The sequence below is a fragment of the Acartia tonsa genome, chromosome 5 (genome assembly GCF_053477335.1).
Source record: "Acartia tonsa isolate MP-2025a chromosome 5, ASM5347733v1, whole genome shotgun sequence".
In the NCBI taxonomy this organism is placed as follows: Eukaryota; Metazoa; Arthropoda; class Copepoda; order Calanoida; family Acartiidae; genus Acartia; species Acartia tonsa.
In genome coordinates, this window is record NC_137264.1 from 11045190 (window position 1) to 11061847 (window position 16658).

A 16658-nucleotide genomic window follows, 5' to 3' on the forward strand; every position below is an offset into this window, starting at 1 on the left:
GAGTAGCTCTCATGAGACAGCGGGTCAAGTCATAATGTGCTTGAACGTGGAGCTTGATAGCCCTAGTGGCTAGACAAAAGTGTCTCAGCCTACTCCATGACTACTTAGGCCAAAACCCTAAGAAACTATGGCTAATCAATCAATCAATCAATGTCTTAAAAGGGGGCGGAGATGAGAATTATTAAGAGATTAGGGGATTAATGTTTCCCGTAACTGAATGGTTAAAAAAGGCCAAAAAAAATTATGGATAAGGAAATGGAAATTTATAAATTGTTTTATATAACAGATTGGAATTTATTACAAAGGATTATATTAAACAGAAACAAGAATGATAATATTTATAGAAGTTCTGTCTAAAGTCAAATAACAACATGTAATATTGTCATATTTAAAGGTATAAAATCGAAAGTACATACGAAAATTGGCTACTTAATGGACTGACTCTAAATGTGGGGAAAAAAGTTTAAAATGATAGACTGCACGATCAGAAAAAGTTAACTATAGAGTAGCTTCGCTACTTGTATGATCATGACTCAGGATTTTAAGAATATTCATTTAAGTTTAATATTTATTATATAGGTTGTCATCTAATTCAACCTACAAATTTACTACTTTATGTACGCATAATATATAAAATAGCAGTTGCGTCCCTAGCATCTAGGAGATCTCTATTCCAAGTAGTAGAAAAGTTACGAAAATTAGCCTAAAACCATCAAAATTTCAAAAAAAAAGATCTCACTAATCGATGAACTGTTATGATTCTTCTTTCAATGAAGCTTCTTATTGGTTCTTCAAAATACCATGATTTTGTTACATAGTTTTTCTTTTTAAAACTTAAATGTAAAGGAGATTTTCAGCTCTCTCCTTCTCTCAAATGCCCCTAGAGACATCGAGGGTGGGGCGGGGGTGAAGCCGCTAGTATATATACATAAATTATTTCAAAATTCTAGGAAAAGCATATCTTGATAAGTAAAGCAGAGTATGCCAATATTCCCCCTAGTAAAGCAGAGTATGCCAATATTCCCCTTAGTCAAGTAGAGTATGCCAATATTCCCCCAAGTCAAGTACCGTGTGCCAAAACAGGCTATTGGCATACTCAGCTTGACTTGATCCAAAATTGTTTATAAAGGGAGGGGGTTAATGCAACCATCTCGTATTCAATGATTAAATGGCACTTAGAATTCGAATTTCGATCTGAAATTTTTTATGAGTAATCCTTGGTAGGTCTATTTTCCTTAATTCGACCAAAAAGGTGGAAATGTAACGGCTGGCGGCTCAGCCGTTTAGCCTTTTTTCCCTATTTTCAGGGCAAATTCATCATTAATTACGTAGGAATCAACTTTTTAAAACATATTTTTGGTTTAATTCATGTTAAATAATAGGAATAACCATTTTTTAAAGTTTTAGTACCAGCAGCTACCGGCTAGAACCGTTTGATAAGGTTTTTGAGCGACAAAAAAAAATTATGTGGAGATAGGTTTCTTGACTAATTTGCTATTAAGATAACCAAAAAATGGCAAAACGGCTGAGCCGCCAGCCGTTAGCCATTACTTTTCCAACTATTTGTTTGATTTAGGGAAAATAGACCTACCAAGGATTATTCATGCAAAATTTCAGATCGAAATTCGAATTCATGGACAAAATTGACCAATTATAATATTTATTTAGGCGCGAAGTTTAGCAGAACATGTTAGTCAGTTTATGAAATGGAAAGATATGGACAGTCCTTATGAGAAAAACACAAGGTAATGATAAGAACAACACTCCTTTTTACAACAATAATCTAGACTTGACTCATATTTTTTAATTTGGGTTTAAGGGAGTGAGATGATATTGGACTTTAAGTTACACTGTTACCCAAGGTTTATTTTCCACGTTATCTTTTTCGTTTGCTAATAACTTTGTGGACTTTTCTCAAATTCTTCAAATTAAAGGTATCCTTACTTTGATAATTATCATTGGAGATGTATATCTACTTATCGTCCATTGTCTTATCCCTTAAGATCTCTTAGCAGTTTTTGCATTCCCTTTAAGGTTATAATAAAAATAGAATCCTAAAATCCAGATTCCTGACCTAAATCTTTTAACTTGAAAAGCATCTCCCACATTTAAGTTTATATGTTATTATATTGATAAAACAATCTGATAGTTGGACGGTAGGACAAACGAACATTAAAAATTGTGTCATGACTCAATAAGCAGAATAGAAAATTTATGATTCTATCAAAATACCGGGTACTAATTTAAATAACGATAAATGAGATAAATAGGATAAATATATTACATTAAAAAAAATTATGGTTAAAAAACACATTATTTAAGTAGACCTACGGACTTCCTGGTAGGTAACGATTTTAAGTTACAAATTAATTGAATGAAATGTCCAGAATATACCTTTAATTAATAATCATGTAGAAAAATGCCTGAGCCTAAAACTCTTCCTTTATTCGCAAATAAAACACATCCAAACTGTTGGGGAGTTTTTACGTTGCCGTAATTTTTCTACATCCGTATTCATAGTTCATAATCTATTGATCAAGAAAGTATACACTAATCATTATTGCTTATTAATTCCTAAGGATCCTAAGGAATTAGACAATAAACGATAAAGGGGAAGGTAGTTTGTGCTAAAATTCTGTAGAGGTGTGAGTTTTAAGGCTAAAAAACAGTAGTAGAACGATAATATTCACTAAATATGTTTATTTCTTATTGAAAGTACTAAAGAATTATTTTTTAAAGTTAACATAAATTTTATCATTCTACTACTGTTTTTAAGCCTAAAAACTCCCACCTTTACGGAATTTTAATACAACTAAAAGTATCAAATTTTTTTAAGTTTATACAATTTTTGGTACAAGTATAATTTACAGTCCAATATGTCCCCTCTCTGCTTTTCTATTTGATTCGCTTCTAATTTTCTTTTTAGAATATTTGCCCCAGTGTATACACACCCCCATCTTTTCTTTTAAGGTCTAACTTTTGCTGGTTGCATTATTGCCGCAAGGGGACCATTGTGTTTTGTGCGTGTGTATATATATATATGTGTGTGTGCAAGGGGACCATTCAAAACACAAAACAAAGGTGTTGCCATAAATGAACACACAAGTGTTGCTACAAAAACGCATTGGAATTTTGTGGTGGTTTCCTTACCTTTTTAATGACCTTTGGCCGTTTTTATCAGGGATAAGGGATGGGAAACCTGGCCGAAAATTAGGTCTCAGCCTCCTTTTAAAAGTGATGGGGCAACTTTTCTTTTTTGCCTATAAAATCAACTCATTTTCGCCAGTTCCTCATTGGCTGTAGGCCAATATCCAATAACCTGAAACTTGCTTTTAGCATTAACCAATTATTAATAACAAACGCGTCCCCCAGTTCATTATTGGCTAAATTAATTCAAGCAAACATAAATTTCTGCTATTAGAAAGACAACAATGGAAAGTTTCTGCTATCAGAAGGACAACAATATATATGACGTTCAATCACATCAACTTATTATTAAACCTACACATTAATAAATGTCCATATAGCAAAACATAAATTGAGAGATCGTTTTTTGAAGACTGAGTAGGATTCAACATTTTATACTTTAGAACAATGTGAAAAACTCATTGTCTTTAGACAATTTAAAAGTTACATTTCATGTGGAATTGATAACCCACCTAAATGATTACAAATACAAAACTAGTTCAATATGTAAATAAAAGTGTACTGTGTTTTGTTAAAAAAAAATTTTCATTAATTTTGGTAAAAATTAATGCACACTTAATTGAACTTTTCTGTTAATATTTAACGTAAAATTAATTTTTTTAAAAATTCTTAATTTATATGTATGCTATGGAACAATTTGTTGATAGAATGTTACCCATGTACTTATTCAAATCTACTTAATTTATTTATTAAAGCTGGGGGGCTAAAGCGGTGTTCATTTCTAAATACAAATTTTGGGGTGAAGTAGATCCCTCCTTAAAATGTTTGAAAATAAATCAGATTTAATCATCTCAAAAAAAACTTTTTTTTAATGGGGGGGGGGGGTTGGCGAAGTAATAACGGGATTCTACTTAAAGCCACTAACATATTGGTTCTTTGGAAAGTTTTTATTATATTTTATGATTGGTGAAATCAACTACCTGAATTCTATTCTATACTTTTTTTCTTTGCATTCATATAATAGCTATTTCATCATTGTTCATAGTTTTCAAATCTAACTACTGCGTCATCCCGAAACTAGTTTTTTAGGCCTAGTTGGAAAATAGGCCTGGAATAATATTTTCTTACGTTTCCCATCCCTTATCCCTGGTTTTTATGCCTTGTTTCATACAGGCATAAATGTTCATCTTTCACCTATTAAAAAAAAATTGTATGCTTTCTCGTCATTTCTATGGCCTTGGGAACTTCTGAATTGACGGTATCGAAAATGTTTGTCTGACCTTTGACCGTTGTTTTCAATTTTAGAATCCTTGACTTTCTGGAGCGGAGTGCCACCTTCTCCAAGGACAGGCTGGAGTTCCAGAGCTACCTCCTAGAGCCTCCTGAATCTCATCAGGACAAACTTATCTACAAGTCTCTGAAACCAACTTTTAGACATTAGAAAATTTTTGCTTTCCAGTAAGGCTTCGAACCCGATTAATATCCGCTGGTATAGATAGAAACATACTGAAAATCATGTATAACATCGTATTATAGACAATTTCCCACGAATATTAAAATAAAATCATAAAAGTAATTCTAGTAATGTTTCTGTTCCTTGGGGCTAACAAAACTGTTTTTAATCTAATAATTTCCATTTCAATATCCGCGGAAAGCTGTCTTTAATACGATGTGATAAATAACTATCAACAATTGAAAATCCTAAATTAAAGAAATATTTTCTAACGCCAAATGAGAAAATTTCTGTATATTATTTAAGTTATATGCCTATGGTATTTTAAGAAAAAAAAACATTATTATAAAAATTTAATTATTTATTAAATCTTAAAAAAGAAGTATCTTTCTGAAATTTTGTTATTTAATGTATTATACTGTTAGTATTATTGTTAAAATTTGTTTTTAAAATTATTTTAATATCATGATTTTAAAATTTAAATGAAAAAATTATTTTTGTTATTTTAGCCTATTAAAACCTTCTTAAAAATATCTATAAAATCTGCCCTTTTACATAATGATTATATTAAGTATTAGAATATTTATATTTTTAGTACCTGAAGTTAAAAAAAACAAGAAAAAAATCATTAATTTTGTAGATTTTAAGTGATTATTAAATGCCAGTTTTTGTCGTTGTACTTTTGTAAATAATTTTTAGTTAAAATGCAACATTTAATAATTGTATAGCTCTAAGAATATTTCTGTATTATATAAAGTTGTTGAAATTAAGCAATATTTTGAATCTATGAAAAGCTATGAGCTTAAGAAAAAAGTACAATTTTATTTGATTTTTGTTAGGAAAAAAACGTGAATTTTAAATTTAGTTTTTATACAATTTATTAAAGTTTTAGGGAAATGTTTTTGAATACTTTATGTACGGGAATTAAAGTACATTTCTGGTTTAATATTTTTTTAAATTCAATTTATAAGTTTTATTTATAGTACGTTGCATCTCTATAATTCAAGTAAAATCGTTGATATTTAATAATATATCAATTCAGACACTTTTTCCCTTTTCATACTTCCTTTCATTTGTCTATATAAAACTTATATTTAGTCTCCGTTGACAATTTTTTTGCACGATGAACGTAAAGTGATTTTTTTTCCTATTAAAAACATAATTGAATACTTGTGGGTAGGGGACTATACTTGTACTCTAAGTTTTATAAACACCATTTTTATCCGTTGGCTTAAAATCTTAGGGTGTTAAGCTTCAGACAGACAGACAAATAGACATTGTACTACTTCGCATTATAGATAAGCACTTAAAGTATAATTACAATTAGCTAAAAGCAGACATACAGACAGACACGAGTGACTATAAGTAAGAGTAATAGTAGATATACATATAAAAACATTTTGCAATAATATTATCATTTTTATTATGTATTAAAGAATAAGATTTTAAAATCATGTTTTCCAGTATTAAATTATTTATTTTTTTGTACAGTTATTGTTTAACCATTAAGCTTTCTACCTATCTAACTATCTTTCTGAAAATAATGTAAAAAATTTAAAATTGTTTTCGTTAATAAAATTATTATTACTGTTGTGAATTTTTGTTATTTTATTGATGGAATATTTTTTCTCAAATATTTAATATTTTCAGATTAAAAATGATTTTTATAAAGATGATGAAGTGTATAATTATTATATAAAAATAACAGGATGTCTGTCTGCATTCTATAGCTTTAGATCTCGAAATCACTGACTGATATGTTTCTTCTTTACAGCGAAGCTTCTGATAGGTCTATGGAAGGTTTGTAACTGATTTAGGGGCGTTCACCTACACCCTCTCAAGAGAAATAGCCTTTGGGAACCTCACTCTCCCGAGAGAGTGGAGATGATGGGCCAGAGCTAGTCCCCAAAGTTTTATAATAGCGTTTTTTTATTCATTGGCTTAACAATTTTTTGGACTTCAGTGAATTCTGATTGGTTAAATCATTAAGTTGAGAGTCCAAACGTTTGAACTATTAATTGTAATCTATAGAAGGTGTAATATTTTGTATCATCATTGGGGATGTACATAAAATAAAAATTTTTGTCTGTGGTTCTATTCAATAAGGAATACACATATTTAGTGTATATTAGCGTTTTACTACTGTTTTTATTGCCCTAAAACTCACACCTTTACGGAATTTTAGCACAACCTACCTCCCCCTTTATTGGCCATTGTCTTATCCCTTTAGATCCTTGCGATAAAACTGTTTTAAAAATCCAATATTGAAAGTAGATGGTCGGCATTATTCTAAAATATGGGGGGGGGGGTCCTATGCATGATTAGACACTTTGAAGGAAAATCTAAAGGGATAAAATAATGGCCGACAAATTTATGATAATACACAAAATTCCCCCTTTTGTAGCGTAAAATAAGTGGTTGATACGTTTGAACATTCAGCTTGATGATCACCAATCAAAATTCACTAGAGTCCTCAAAGTTGTTAAGCCAACGAATAAGAATACGTTATTATAAAACTTTAGGGACAAATGTTTAAACCGTCCAATGTCCCCTCCCTCCTTGAGAAAACCTTACTGAAATGAAAGTACAGGAAGTACAAAGGGATTTTGTTTGCAGAAGAAATTATTTGCAAGTTCCATTTTCGTATCCGCAAAACCACGGAAAGAGACAGATATAATAAAACAAACTCTGAAACCCAGGGACTTTAAGGGATAAGACAAAATGTGATAAAGGGAAAGGAAGGTTGTGGGTAAAATCCGTAAAGGTGTGAGTTTTAAGGTTTAAAAATAGTAGTAGAACGGTATTATTCACTAAATATGTGTATTTCTTATTGAAAAGAACTACAGACAATTTTTTTTTTAATTAACATAAATTTTATCGTTCTACTACTGTTTTTATTTAATTTTAAGTCTTAAAACTCACACCTTTATGGAATTTTAGCACAACCTACCTCCCCCCTTTATGTACATCTCTAATAAAGATAATCTAGATAACCCTAACTGTAGAATTAGATCTAATGAATCAAGGGAAAAGCTTGGACACCCCTAGTTTGAACCAACCAATATTTTTAAACCAACAAAAGAGAAAAGATGTCATGCATTAAAACTTTGGGTATTATGGCCCCACTCCATCCCTATTAAAACACCACCAAAACAGGTTTTTACCTTTGCGCTTTGGTAGTTTTCAAACACGACTTTCCTATCCTAATGAAAAACAAAATTAGGTATATATTCCACTTTCTGATTGAAAGAGTGTATGTCCGGGAGTGGTAAGATTAAGTCATCATTTCATTTCACATTTTTTAAAAGATTAGCTTTTCTATAATTATTAGGGTCGGTCCGTCCGTACGACCGTCCGTCCGTAACGGATAGCTTTTTTCGTTAATTCAGGCATGTTAGAATTGTACTGTTGATTTAAAACTTTCCATGGTGATTCCTGTAGTAGTTAGGTACGATTTAGAAAGCGTAGCAACTCTATTATCATTACCAGAATGTCCGTACGTCCATTTTAAACATGTTGATTTTTTTTACTTTTTTAACAACTAATTTTTATGTGATTTAATAATCCGACTGTTCTGATTTTTGGTATACTGATTCCTGGAACAACAAAGTACAATTTTATAAGCGAAAAAACTCTATAATCAAGTCCTAAAGTTGTAAGTATGTCCATAAACATTATTCTGTATCAAGCAGTTTTTCAACTATTTTACTTACAATTTTGCTTTGATTCTTATACATTTATATTCTGAATATTCAGTTCTGACACTATACAAGTGTTAATGTCCGTTTGTTCTACCGTTTCTGCGCTTCGCTTTTATGGATGTTGTCATCCTTGTTTTTATATTCATCTCTGTTTATGCTTTATAAGTGCACTTTGAAAATAAAAGACAAATTGTTTTTGTTAACCTTTCTTTTAGAAATACAGTAAATATAAATATCAAGAATCATCTAATTCTACAGATACGTGTTTAAAGAAGTTTAATTGGTCTAAATATTAAGCTAGATTCTTGAAACTTTGTACATAAGCCTAGTCCTATAGTCATAGTGCATTTTTTCATATTTTGTGTTGTCATATGTCAAATTATAGGTTTTTTTTAAATATTCGGTCCCAAACTTGCTAAATCATCTTAAATAGTATCCAAGAAATAACTTAAGAAAATAAATTTTTTTTTCATTTAAATGTAGTACCTATATGACTAGGCTTATTTACCAAGTTTCAAGAATCTAGCTCAATATTTAGACCACTTAGCTCACTGTTTAAGTTCAGATGTCATTACGCACCCCCCCCCCCCCCCCCTTACTGTAGGTATATTAATTTACTTTGCCCCAATAGGGTTATAACCTTATTATTGTTGCGCTACTTATGGATTTAACTATCCTTATTAAATGTTTAAAGGGCGTGACCGAACCGACTCGTCTACAATAACCAGGAAGGGAGGGGACATTAGACTGTAAATTGCACTGGTAACCAAAGTCCCATTTTATTTTATTCGTTGTTGCAAAAACTTTGGTTACATTTATTAAATTTTGACTAGTAGTGTCTAAACTTTTCAACCAATAATTTTAATCTTTATGAGGTTAAATTATGTTTATCGTCATCTTGGATGTACATAAATTTATATCGTCCAGTGCCTTATCCCTTAAAATCCCTGACAGTAGCTTAGATCACACGTACGCCGGCTTGCGTAAATATGTCCTTGATATTTAAAAGCAGTTTCTACAATAATTATTAAGCAATAATAACATCACTTAGTTATAGTGAGATATGGTTTATATTCTATTGTGATATAAATCTTGCAAAATATTATTAGAACCCGTCGTTACGCTAACCTCTATATTACCTTTAGTATATACTAAACTCTTTCAAATACAGGGTTTTTATAAATAGTGATAGAGAATAGTTAATACTGGAAATGTGTTGTGTTCAGTAATATCAATTAAACGGTTGGACTGTCTATTCAGTGAATTTTTAAAAGAGAAGCTTTTCTAGCGTAGCGTAGCAACTCTGTAATCGTTACAAGAATGTCCGTTCGTTCATTTTAAATTTTTTCTTAAAAACAATGTCTTATGTAATTCCTATATATCTGATTTTTGGAATACTGATTCCTATGACAATAAAGTACAATATTATATGATAAATTCACTGAGTGATAAAGTCTTTGTACTTCTTAGTTATTTATTGAAATATATTTCGGTGGACATTGCACCTTCTTCAGTCTAGTTTAACTGGATGTTGAAAGTAAAATATAAGTATGTCCTTTAAACAGTATCCTAAAACATTTACAATCTGCTTATTGAGTTCTACCTTTCGACAGTATCCTTACACTATAAAAGAGTTAATATTCGTTTTTCCTACCATTTCAGAGCTTCGCTTTTATGGATGTTGTCCTACTTGTTAAATTATTTTTTGTTGGGTTAAAGATTAATTTATGATTCTCGTATTTCATTTCCATTAACTAAAAATTTAGGCTTGTTGTAGGTTTTAGAGGTCAAGGGCGCAGCCTCTAGTTTTAATAATTGTTGTACAGTAAGATCATATAAACGGCTGGTCTATTCAGTGAATTTTTAACTTTTTTTTTTGGTTAGGTTAAAGGTTAATTTATAATTCAAATATCTTATTTTCCATTAAAATCAAAATTTGGGCGTGTGATGTGCCTCTAGAGGCCAGAGGCGCAGCCTCTAGTTTTAATAATTGTTACAAATGATTATAAGCAAACAAGAAGTCCGGGAACATTTTCAACATTTTTCCTTTTCCATTTATAATACGAGATCATTTATTTACATCAAAATATAAAGAAAAATTGGGTGCTATTATAATGCTTATCGAGCTTTGGTCTCCCCTCCCCTATTATAGTTGTGAATGGATAGGGGACCAAATAATGCATTTCTCGCGGTCATACGTCATGTTGGAAGCGTGACGCAAATTTCAGATCCCAGATTTCACGATTTCGTACGACCGAGAGAAATGGCATTACTTGGTCCATTTGTGTTAAAAATAAGGAGGGGTGTTAGATGGTTTTTTTTCTTTGCCTATTCAGTCAATGACATCCAAGCTAGCTATTTTTTTTTTTTGGGGGGGGGGGGTGGTAAAATGATGGGATTTAAAAGGTTTGATGGGGGTAATATAATTTATTTCTAAAAAACTTTACTTAATTCCCTCCCCTCCCACTAGATGACCAAACTTTGACCAATAAATGAGTTCCATTTTAGCACCTAAATTGACGACTTTTTTTCCCTTATAATATCCACGTAAATTCTGTATCGCAAAGTTTTTAAAACAATGAGAAAGTGTTTTTCTAAAGTATGTTATAAAAATGATTATTAATTTTGTGCATATTTCAGAAAAAAGGAATAAAAATGACTGGGCAACGAAAAATTGTGGTAAAACCTGACGAAGCTGCAGTTATTGAGGAGCTTTGCTCTATTATACAGACAAAAGCTAAGGTAGGTGGATTATTTGCTACTGTACTCATCACTGAAGGGTCAGGTTGCTTATTTTGCTCTGGGTAGCCATTGCAAATATTTCCGACCAATGATTTTGATTAGGCCTAACTTCAATCCAAACAAATTTTAAAGATTAGAACCCAATGTTTTGTTTTAATTGCGAAGCTACCTTATGTGTAGGTATATCTGTAGTGCTATTGTAAGATGTACATATAACGTCCGTATAAAACCTAGAAAAGTATGAAATGTTAGAATAGTTATTTCTCGCAACGTATCATAAACAGCTTTCCGCGTACAATTATAGGATTAAAACAAGTTTTTTTTTAGCCACGAGGTGCCGAAGGCACGGGCCAAAAAAATCTAAAAATAGTTTTAATGTTAAGATTGTACATTTTTATATTCGTAGAAAGCTGGATATAATATGATGCTAGACATAGTTTTTTTGTATGGATGAGAACCGGTTCTTGTCCACCGGATTCGAATGAATACGAGAACAGCTTTGCTTTTACTATAAGTAACCATTCTTATACATCAATATAGATTGCACTTTAAACTCAGTTCCATAACTTTTACACCAATAGTTTTTTTGTGAAATATCATTGAGGTTGTACCTTAACTTAACTTTCATTGCCTTGTCCCTCAAGATCCCTGATACTACTACAAAATTGACATATTACTCAGGGATATTAAGGGATAAGACAATGGACGATACATTGACATGCACTTGAATGATTAACAAATTCCCTCATCTGCAGATTAGGATTACAGGTTGAAAAGTTTGGGTACTAGTGTAATTTCATTTATACTCCAATGTTCCCTCCCATTTCCAGCATTTTCATTTCCTACTTTTCAGGAAAGCCTGGCTAGGAACCCCACCTTCAATATTGGACTGTCAGGTGGCTCTATGGCAAAATTTCTGTGTGAAGGTCTACCCAAAATTGATACGGAATGGAGCAAGTAAGAAAATTTAAAATATTCTTATTTTAGACCTTAAAGTTTATTTCAAGATAACTTTTAATAATGAATATAGAATATTTGAGAGATTCTCTTATACTTGATAAAATGTTTCTCCAAGCTGTCTAATAAATTGTTTTTCTAAATTTAATGTTGTCTAGGTAACCATTTGTATGTACTTAAAGACCTCTAATACAATGGTCCTTTAAACAAAGCTTTCCCAATTTGTGATTCCGTCAAATTTTTGAATATTTCATACTACGATTTAAATTTTTTGCTTCTATAACATAATGATACATTGATTTCTGTGCGTTTGTTTGTCTGTCCCACATTGCATTTTCATTTTTTTGTAGCGGAGAATAATTTTGACTTCTATTAAATTCTAGATGGAGATTATTTTTCTGTGACGAACGTCTGGTTCCCGAATCTTCAGAAGATAGCACCTGGGGACTTTTCAAGTAAGTTTTAGTGAAGTCATCCCACATTGCGCCATCACGTCATTGTTATCAATAGACTAACCACACATATATGTTGAAATGCTTCACTTTTAAAAATAAACAAGGATTACCTTCATTTCGGTATTTTAATTTTTAAGGCATTTTTTCATTAAATCTACTAGAAAGGGTTATTTAAATAGCTTTGTAGTTCTGACACTTTTGCGTAGACAGTGATTATAGGATTTGTCTTAGGAGTAAGATGATAGGTTATTCTCCTAAGACAAAGCTATAATCACTGTTAACGCAAAAGTGTCAAAACTTCCTCACCCCCTCTTATTCTCCTACATTTCGCTTCGTCAAGCAACGTAAAACTGTTTAAGTCGGTTTTTTTTGTGAAAGATCAGAAAGAATTCAACATATTTATTTTTTTTGTCAAGTTCAGCGCTTAAATGGTTTTGTGTAATATGAAATAAAATATCAGGTCAAATTTTTTATTGTTTTATTTTAGGACTAAACTTATTCCTGTAACACAACTAGAAGAAAGTCAGTTTATAACTGTTGATACGGACCTCTCACCCGCCGAGGCTGCCAAAAATTATCAAGGTTTGTTATATGTTTTTGTCCATTTATTCATCCATCCAATTAAATATCTTAAAAGTTAGATAAGACAATGAAAGATAAGTAGAAGTTTAGTGTACTCCCCAAATTATTTTAAAGATAATTATACTAAAATAATATCTAGATGAAAAAGTTTTAAATCTTTGTTAGTTTATACATACCAATCAAGACATGATGAAAAGTCAATGGCTATTGACTGACTCCCATATTTGGAGGTCAGTCAAATTTCCACTTCTTTTCTGGTTTTGTTAGTCTATTTATAAAATGTAACGGAATGGGGGGGGGGGGTAACCTTCTGTTAAGATATTTTAATCTGGAAAAAAAGAACCAATAATAGAGTTTGACAGCGTATTCACCAATTAAATATCTACATTTTTCAGAGAAGCTTGTTGAAGTGATGGGCAACCCTCCGTGCCTGCACCTGTTGTTACTTGGAGCAGGACCTGACGGTCATACCTGCTCCCTTTTCCCTGGCCATCCGCTGCTGGAGGAAAAATCTCCTCAAGAAGGTAAATATTACTTTATAATTCACTTTGTCAGTTCGTCCATCAGTCAGTCACGGACACACCTGTTCTCTGTTCCTTGGCCATCAACGTTTCCAGGAAAAAACTCCTCAAGAAGGTAAATGTACTAAGTAAAGTGCAAATAAATATATAAAAAAAAATGGACTGTTAAACGCAAATATACCTTTGATTATTTAACTTTATAGATATTACTGCGACCCCCTTAGCATCTAGGGTTTCTTTATACAAAGTAGTAAGAAATGGGAAGAAAATAGCCTAAAACCATCCTGGGACCTATGTGATCCTTCCTAAGAGCGAACTCAATTATTTCAGTAGATTATGAAATCATTTTTTTCAGAGCTGGATCTTTAAATCATTTCAATGGTGCGCTAAATCGGGGTGCGCAGAATTTTAGCCAATCACAACGGCGCATTTCGTAAAATGCGCCGCTGTGATTGGCTGAAATTCTGCGCGGGGTGATTTAGCGCACCATTGAAATGATTTAAAGATCCAGCTCAGCATAACCTTATTACTTCAAAGAAAAAATTATGAGAAGTGGGCCAAAAGTCTAAAGAAACTTTCATTATTCAACTTTGTAGTTACTTTTGAAATTGATCGGCCTTTTTAATTCAAGAATAGAAATTATGCAAATTAAATGTGAGAAAAATTCTTTGCTTGTAGGTGGTAGAATTGTGGCACACATAGAAGATTCTCCAAAACCTCCACCAGCTAGAGTTACGCTTACCCTACCGGTTTGTCCTTGTTTTATTTTCAGCGAAGCTGTTCTATAGCTTGTTTTGATCATCTATTCAAATCAAATGTCTATATTTACTACATTTTATGTTTCTCTCTTGATCTATCATCTGCTCTTAAGTAGCGAATCTACTCTATAAATCACTTTGATAGCAGGAAGATATTCTATAATTCACTTTGTCTCTCGTCCTAAACGCTATTTGGAAAACATGATTTTCTCGGCTACTATTTAAAATGTATTGCTGATTATTTGTAAGAAGATATACCTATCCTGCGAGTACCTAGAATATATTGCTTGGTTCGCCAGTCTGTCGGTCAAACTATAACATACATTAATATTAACAATTTTTTTATGATTTTTCATTTCTTCAATCTTCTATTGTTTTTTTCCTTTCTTTTTCACACGGAATATTCGCTCTTTGTCCGTTTGTAATCGTATTATTTGTTTGTTCTTCGCTACTTATGGATGTTTTCTTCTTTGTTGTTTCTTTCCTAACCATATGTTGAACTTATAATAAAATACATGTATATAATTAGGTAGTAAACAGTGCTGAAAGCTGTGTATTTGCCGCAGTCGGCGGCGGTAAAGCCGCCATGATGAAGCAGTTACTCGGCGAGCCAACTGCCGACCCGCTGCCAGCCAGCAGAGTACAGCCGCTAAACGGAGATTGTATTTGGATTCTGGATGCTTCCGCGGCCGCTAATCTTGATTCTTAATGCTTTATATGAAAAATATTTTAGAAAATGTCTAATATCTAGGGAGAAAGGTTACGACATGGGAGTGTAAAAAAAAGTTTTGAAAATTAACCTAGTTTAAAATTTTTTTTGACTTTTTCAATTGGTTTGCTTAAACCAGCAATTTCAAAACTTTTCCATCAATAATTACAATCTACATAAGGGTTAATTTTGTTTAGCAAAATGAAGAGTGTAAATAAATTTATCCTCCATTGTCTTATCTCTTGACATCCCTGGGTTTTATACATAATTTTTGTATGCATTGTTATATTTATAAACATGTTAAACCTATTTTTACTTCATTTACATATTTGATAAGTGATAAAAATTGTGATTTTTAAACATATTGCATTTTTATAATTTGTTTTTATTTATAATTTTTATATATTGATAGTTAAATAAAATACTCATAATATAAGTTATTATTAAAGAACAGAAACTTTTCCACATCTACTGTACGTCTGTCTGTCTGTCTGGTCTGTAATAAATAGATTTGATCGCAGCTTTGAATATTTGAACTTTGTTAAACAGTACATTAAAACATGTTGATGATACTTTGCTTGTTTTATAGTTTTTTTTTACGCTATATTATCATCTTTTTTACATGATTTTTTGAATGTGGATTTCTTGACAATGTAATAGTTTATAAGTACGCATCTTTTTAAATAAGTCTTTAGACTTACATATGTTTATTTAGAGTCGCTTCAATGGATGTAGTCATCCTTTTTAAAATATTATTTCGCATGTTTGTTAGCAAATTGGATTATGCTCTTGGGGACAGCTTATTTTTAATCCAAGACAGGTTTTAAGCTATTTTCAAGCTATTGACTAATGCGTAGCTAAATCTAACCCTAAAAATCTAAAATTTCTGACCACGACAAAGTGAGAAAGAAATGTATGATAATTCAATAGAAAAAGTTCTCCCCGCAAACTTTCAATTTTTACATCATAGCCACGGATGCTTCTCTGGTTAGGGATATTTCCAATAAAAAAGAAATATTTGACAGTTTCCCCTAAAACTTCCTTGTTGAGCATAGAAAATCTACCCCATTTTATTTGAAATGAATTGTAAATAATTAGGGTGGGTTTAGTTTTCGTTTGTTTGTTACTTTAGGTCAGGTTAGGTTATATTAGGTATGGATTACCCATGCAGGGTTAGTATGTTTATCTGGTTAGGGATATTTTCCAATAAAAAAGAAATATTTGACAGTTTCCCCTAAAACTTCCTTGTCGAGCATAGAAAACTCCCCCTCTTCCCTTATTTTTAAATTAAATTGAAGAAAGAATGGTTAGTTTTTCGTTTGTTTGTTACTTTAGGTCAGGTCAGGTTAGGGTATATTGGATAAGGATTAGCCATGCAGGGTTAGTAACTTTGTATGTTTATCTGGGTAGGGATATTTCCCAATAAGACAGAAATATTTGGCAGTTTCCCTCAAACTACCTTGTCGAGTTCAGAAAACCTTTTCCTCTCTTGTTTTTAAATAAGTTGAAAACAAAGGGGGATGTAGTTTATCGTTTGTTTGTTTATTACTTTTGGTCAGATAAGGTTGTATTGGCTATTGGGAGAGGCCCCGCAGGGTTAGGCATAAGAAAAAAAACTATGTCCCTTTATTTT

The 16658-nt window shown here is 31.6% G+C and overlaps 3 protein-coding genes across 9 annotated transcripts in view; 2 read left to right on the forward strand and 1 right to left on the reverse strand.

Annotated features, from left to right (window-relative positions):
- The window catches only part of LOC145318728 (ras-GEF domain-containing family member 1B-like), a 40106-nt gene extending 33848 nt beyond the window's left edge, over positions 1 to 6258 (forward strand). The window contains exons 25-27 of one of the 4 annotated variants that reach the window (XR_013879483.1): positions 1669 to 1745; positions 4453 to 4674; positions 4803 to 6258. Coding sequence is in view for 1 of the 4 variants with exons in the window: in XM_080160216.1 (XP_080016342.1) it covers positions 1669 to 1745; positions 4453 to 4588 (213 nt within the window). In the remaining 3 variants the exon portion in view is untranslated. Of the gene's footprint in view, positions 1 to 1668; positions 1746 to 4452 lie in introns of all 4 variants that reach the window. The other 3 variants (XR_013879484.1, XR_013879485.1, XM_080160216.1) reach the window with 3 other exon arrangements.
- The window catches only part of LOC145318738 (uncharacterized), a 372001-nt gene that overhangs the window by 201157 nt on the left and 154186 nt on the right, over positions 1 to 16658 (reverse strand). The window lies entirely within an intron of this gene.
- Pgls (6-phosphogluconolactonase) lies at positions 10945 to 15458 on the forward strand. Its single transcript, XM_080160226.1, has 7 exons — positions 10945 to 11043; positions 11897 to 12000; positions 12384 to 12455; positions 12943 to 13037; positions 13433 to 13561; positions 14237 to 14307; positions 14846 to 15458. The coding sequence occupies exons 1-7, from the start codon at positions 10957 to 10959 to the stop codon at positions 15023 to 15025; spliced, it is 738 nt and encodes a 245-aa protein (XP_080016352.1). The 5' UTR covers positions 10945 to 10956; the 3' UTR covers positions 15026 to 15458.

Coding starts and splice junctions, on each gene's coding strand:
- Pgls (XM_080160226.1), top strand. CDS start 10,957: ATGACTGGGCAACGAAAAATTGTGGTAAAACCTGACGAAGCTGCAGTT. Junction 13,038..13,432: donor GGCTGCCAAAAATTATCAAG/GTTTGTTATATG, acceptor TACATTTTTCAG/AGAAGCTTGTTGAAGTGATG. Junction 13,562..14,236: donor GGAAAAATCTCCTCAAGAAG/GTAAATATTACT, acceptor CTTTGCTTGTAG/GTGGTAGAATTGTGGCACAC.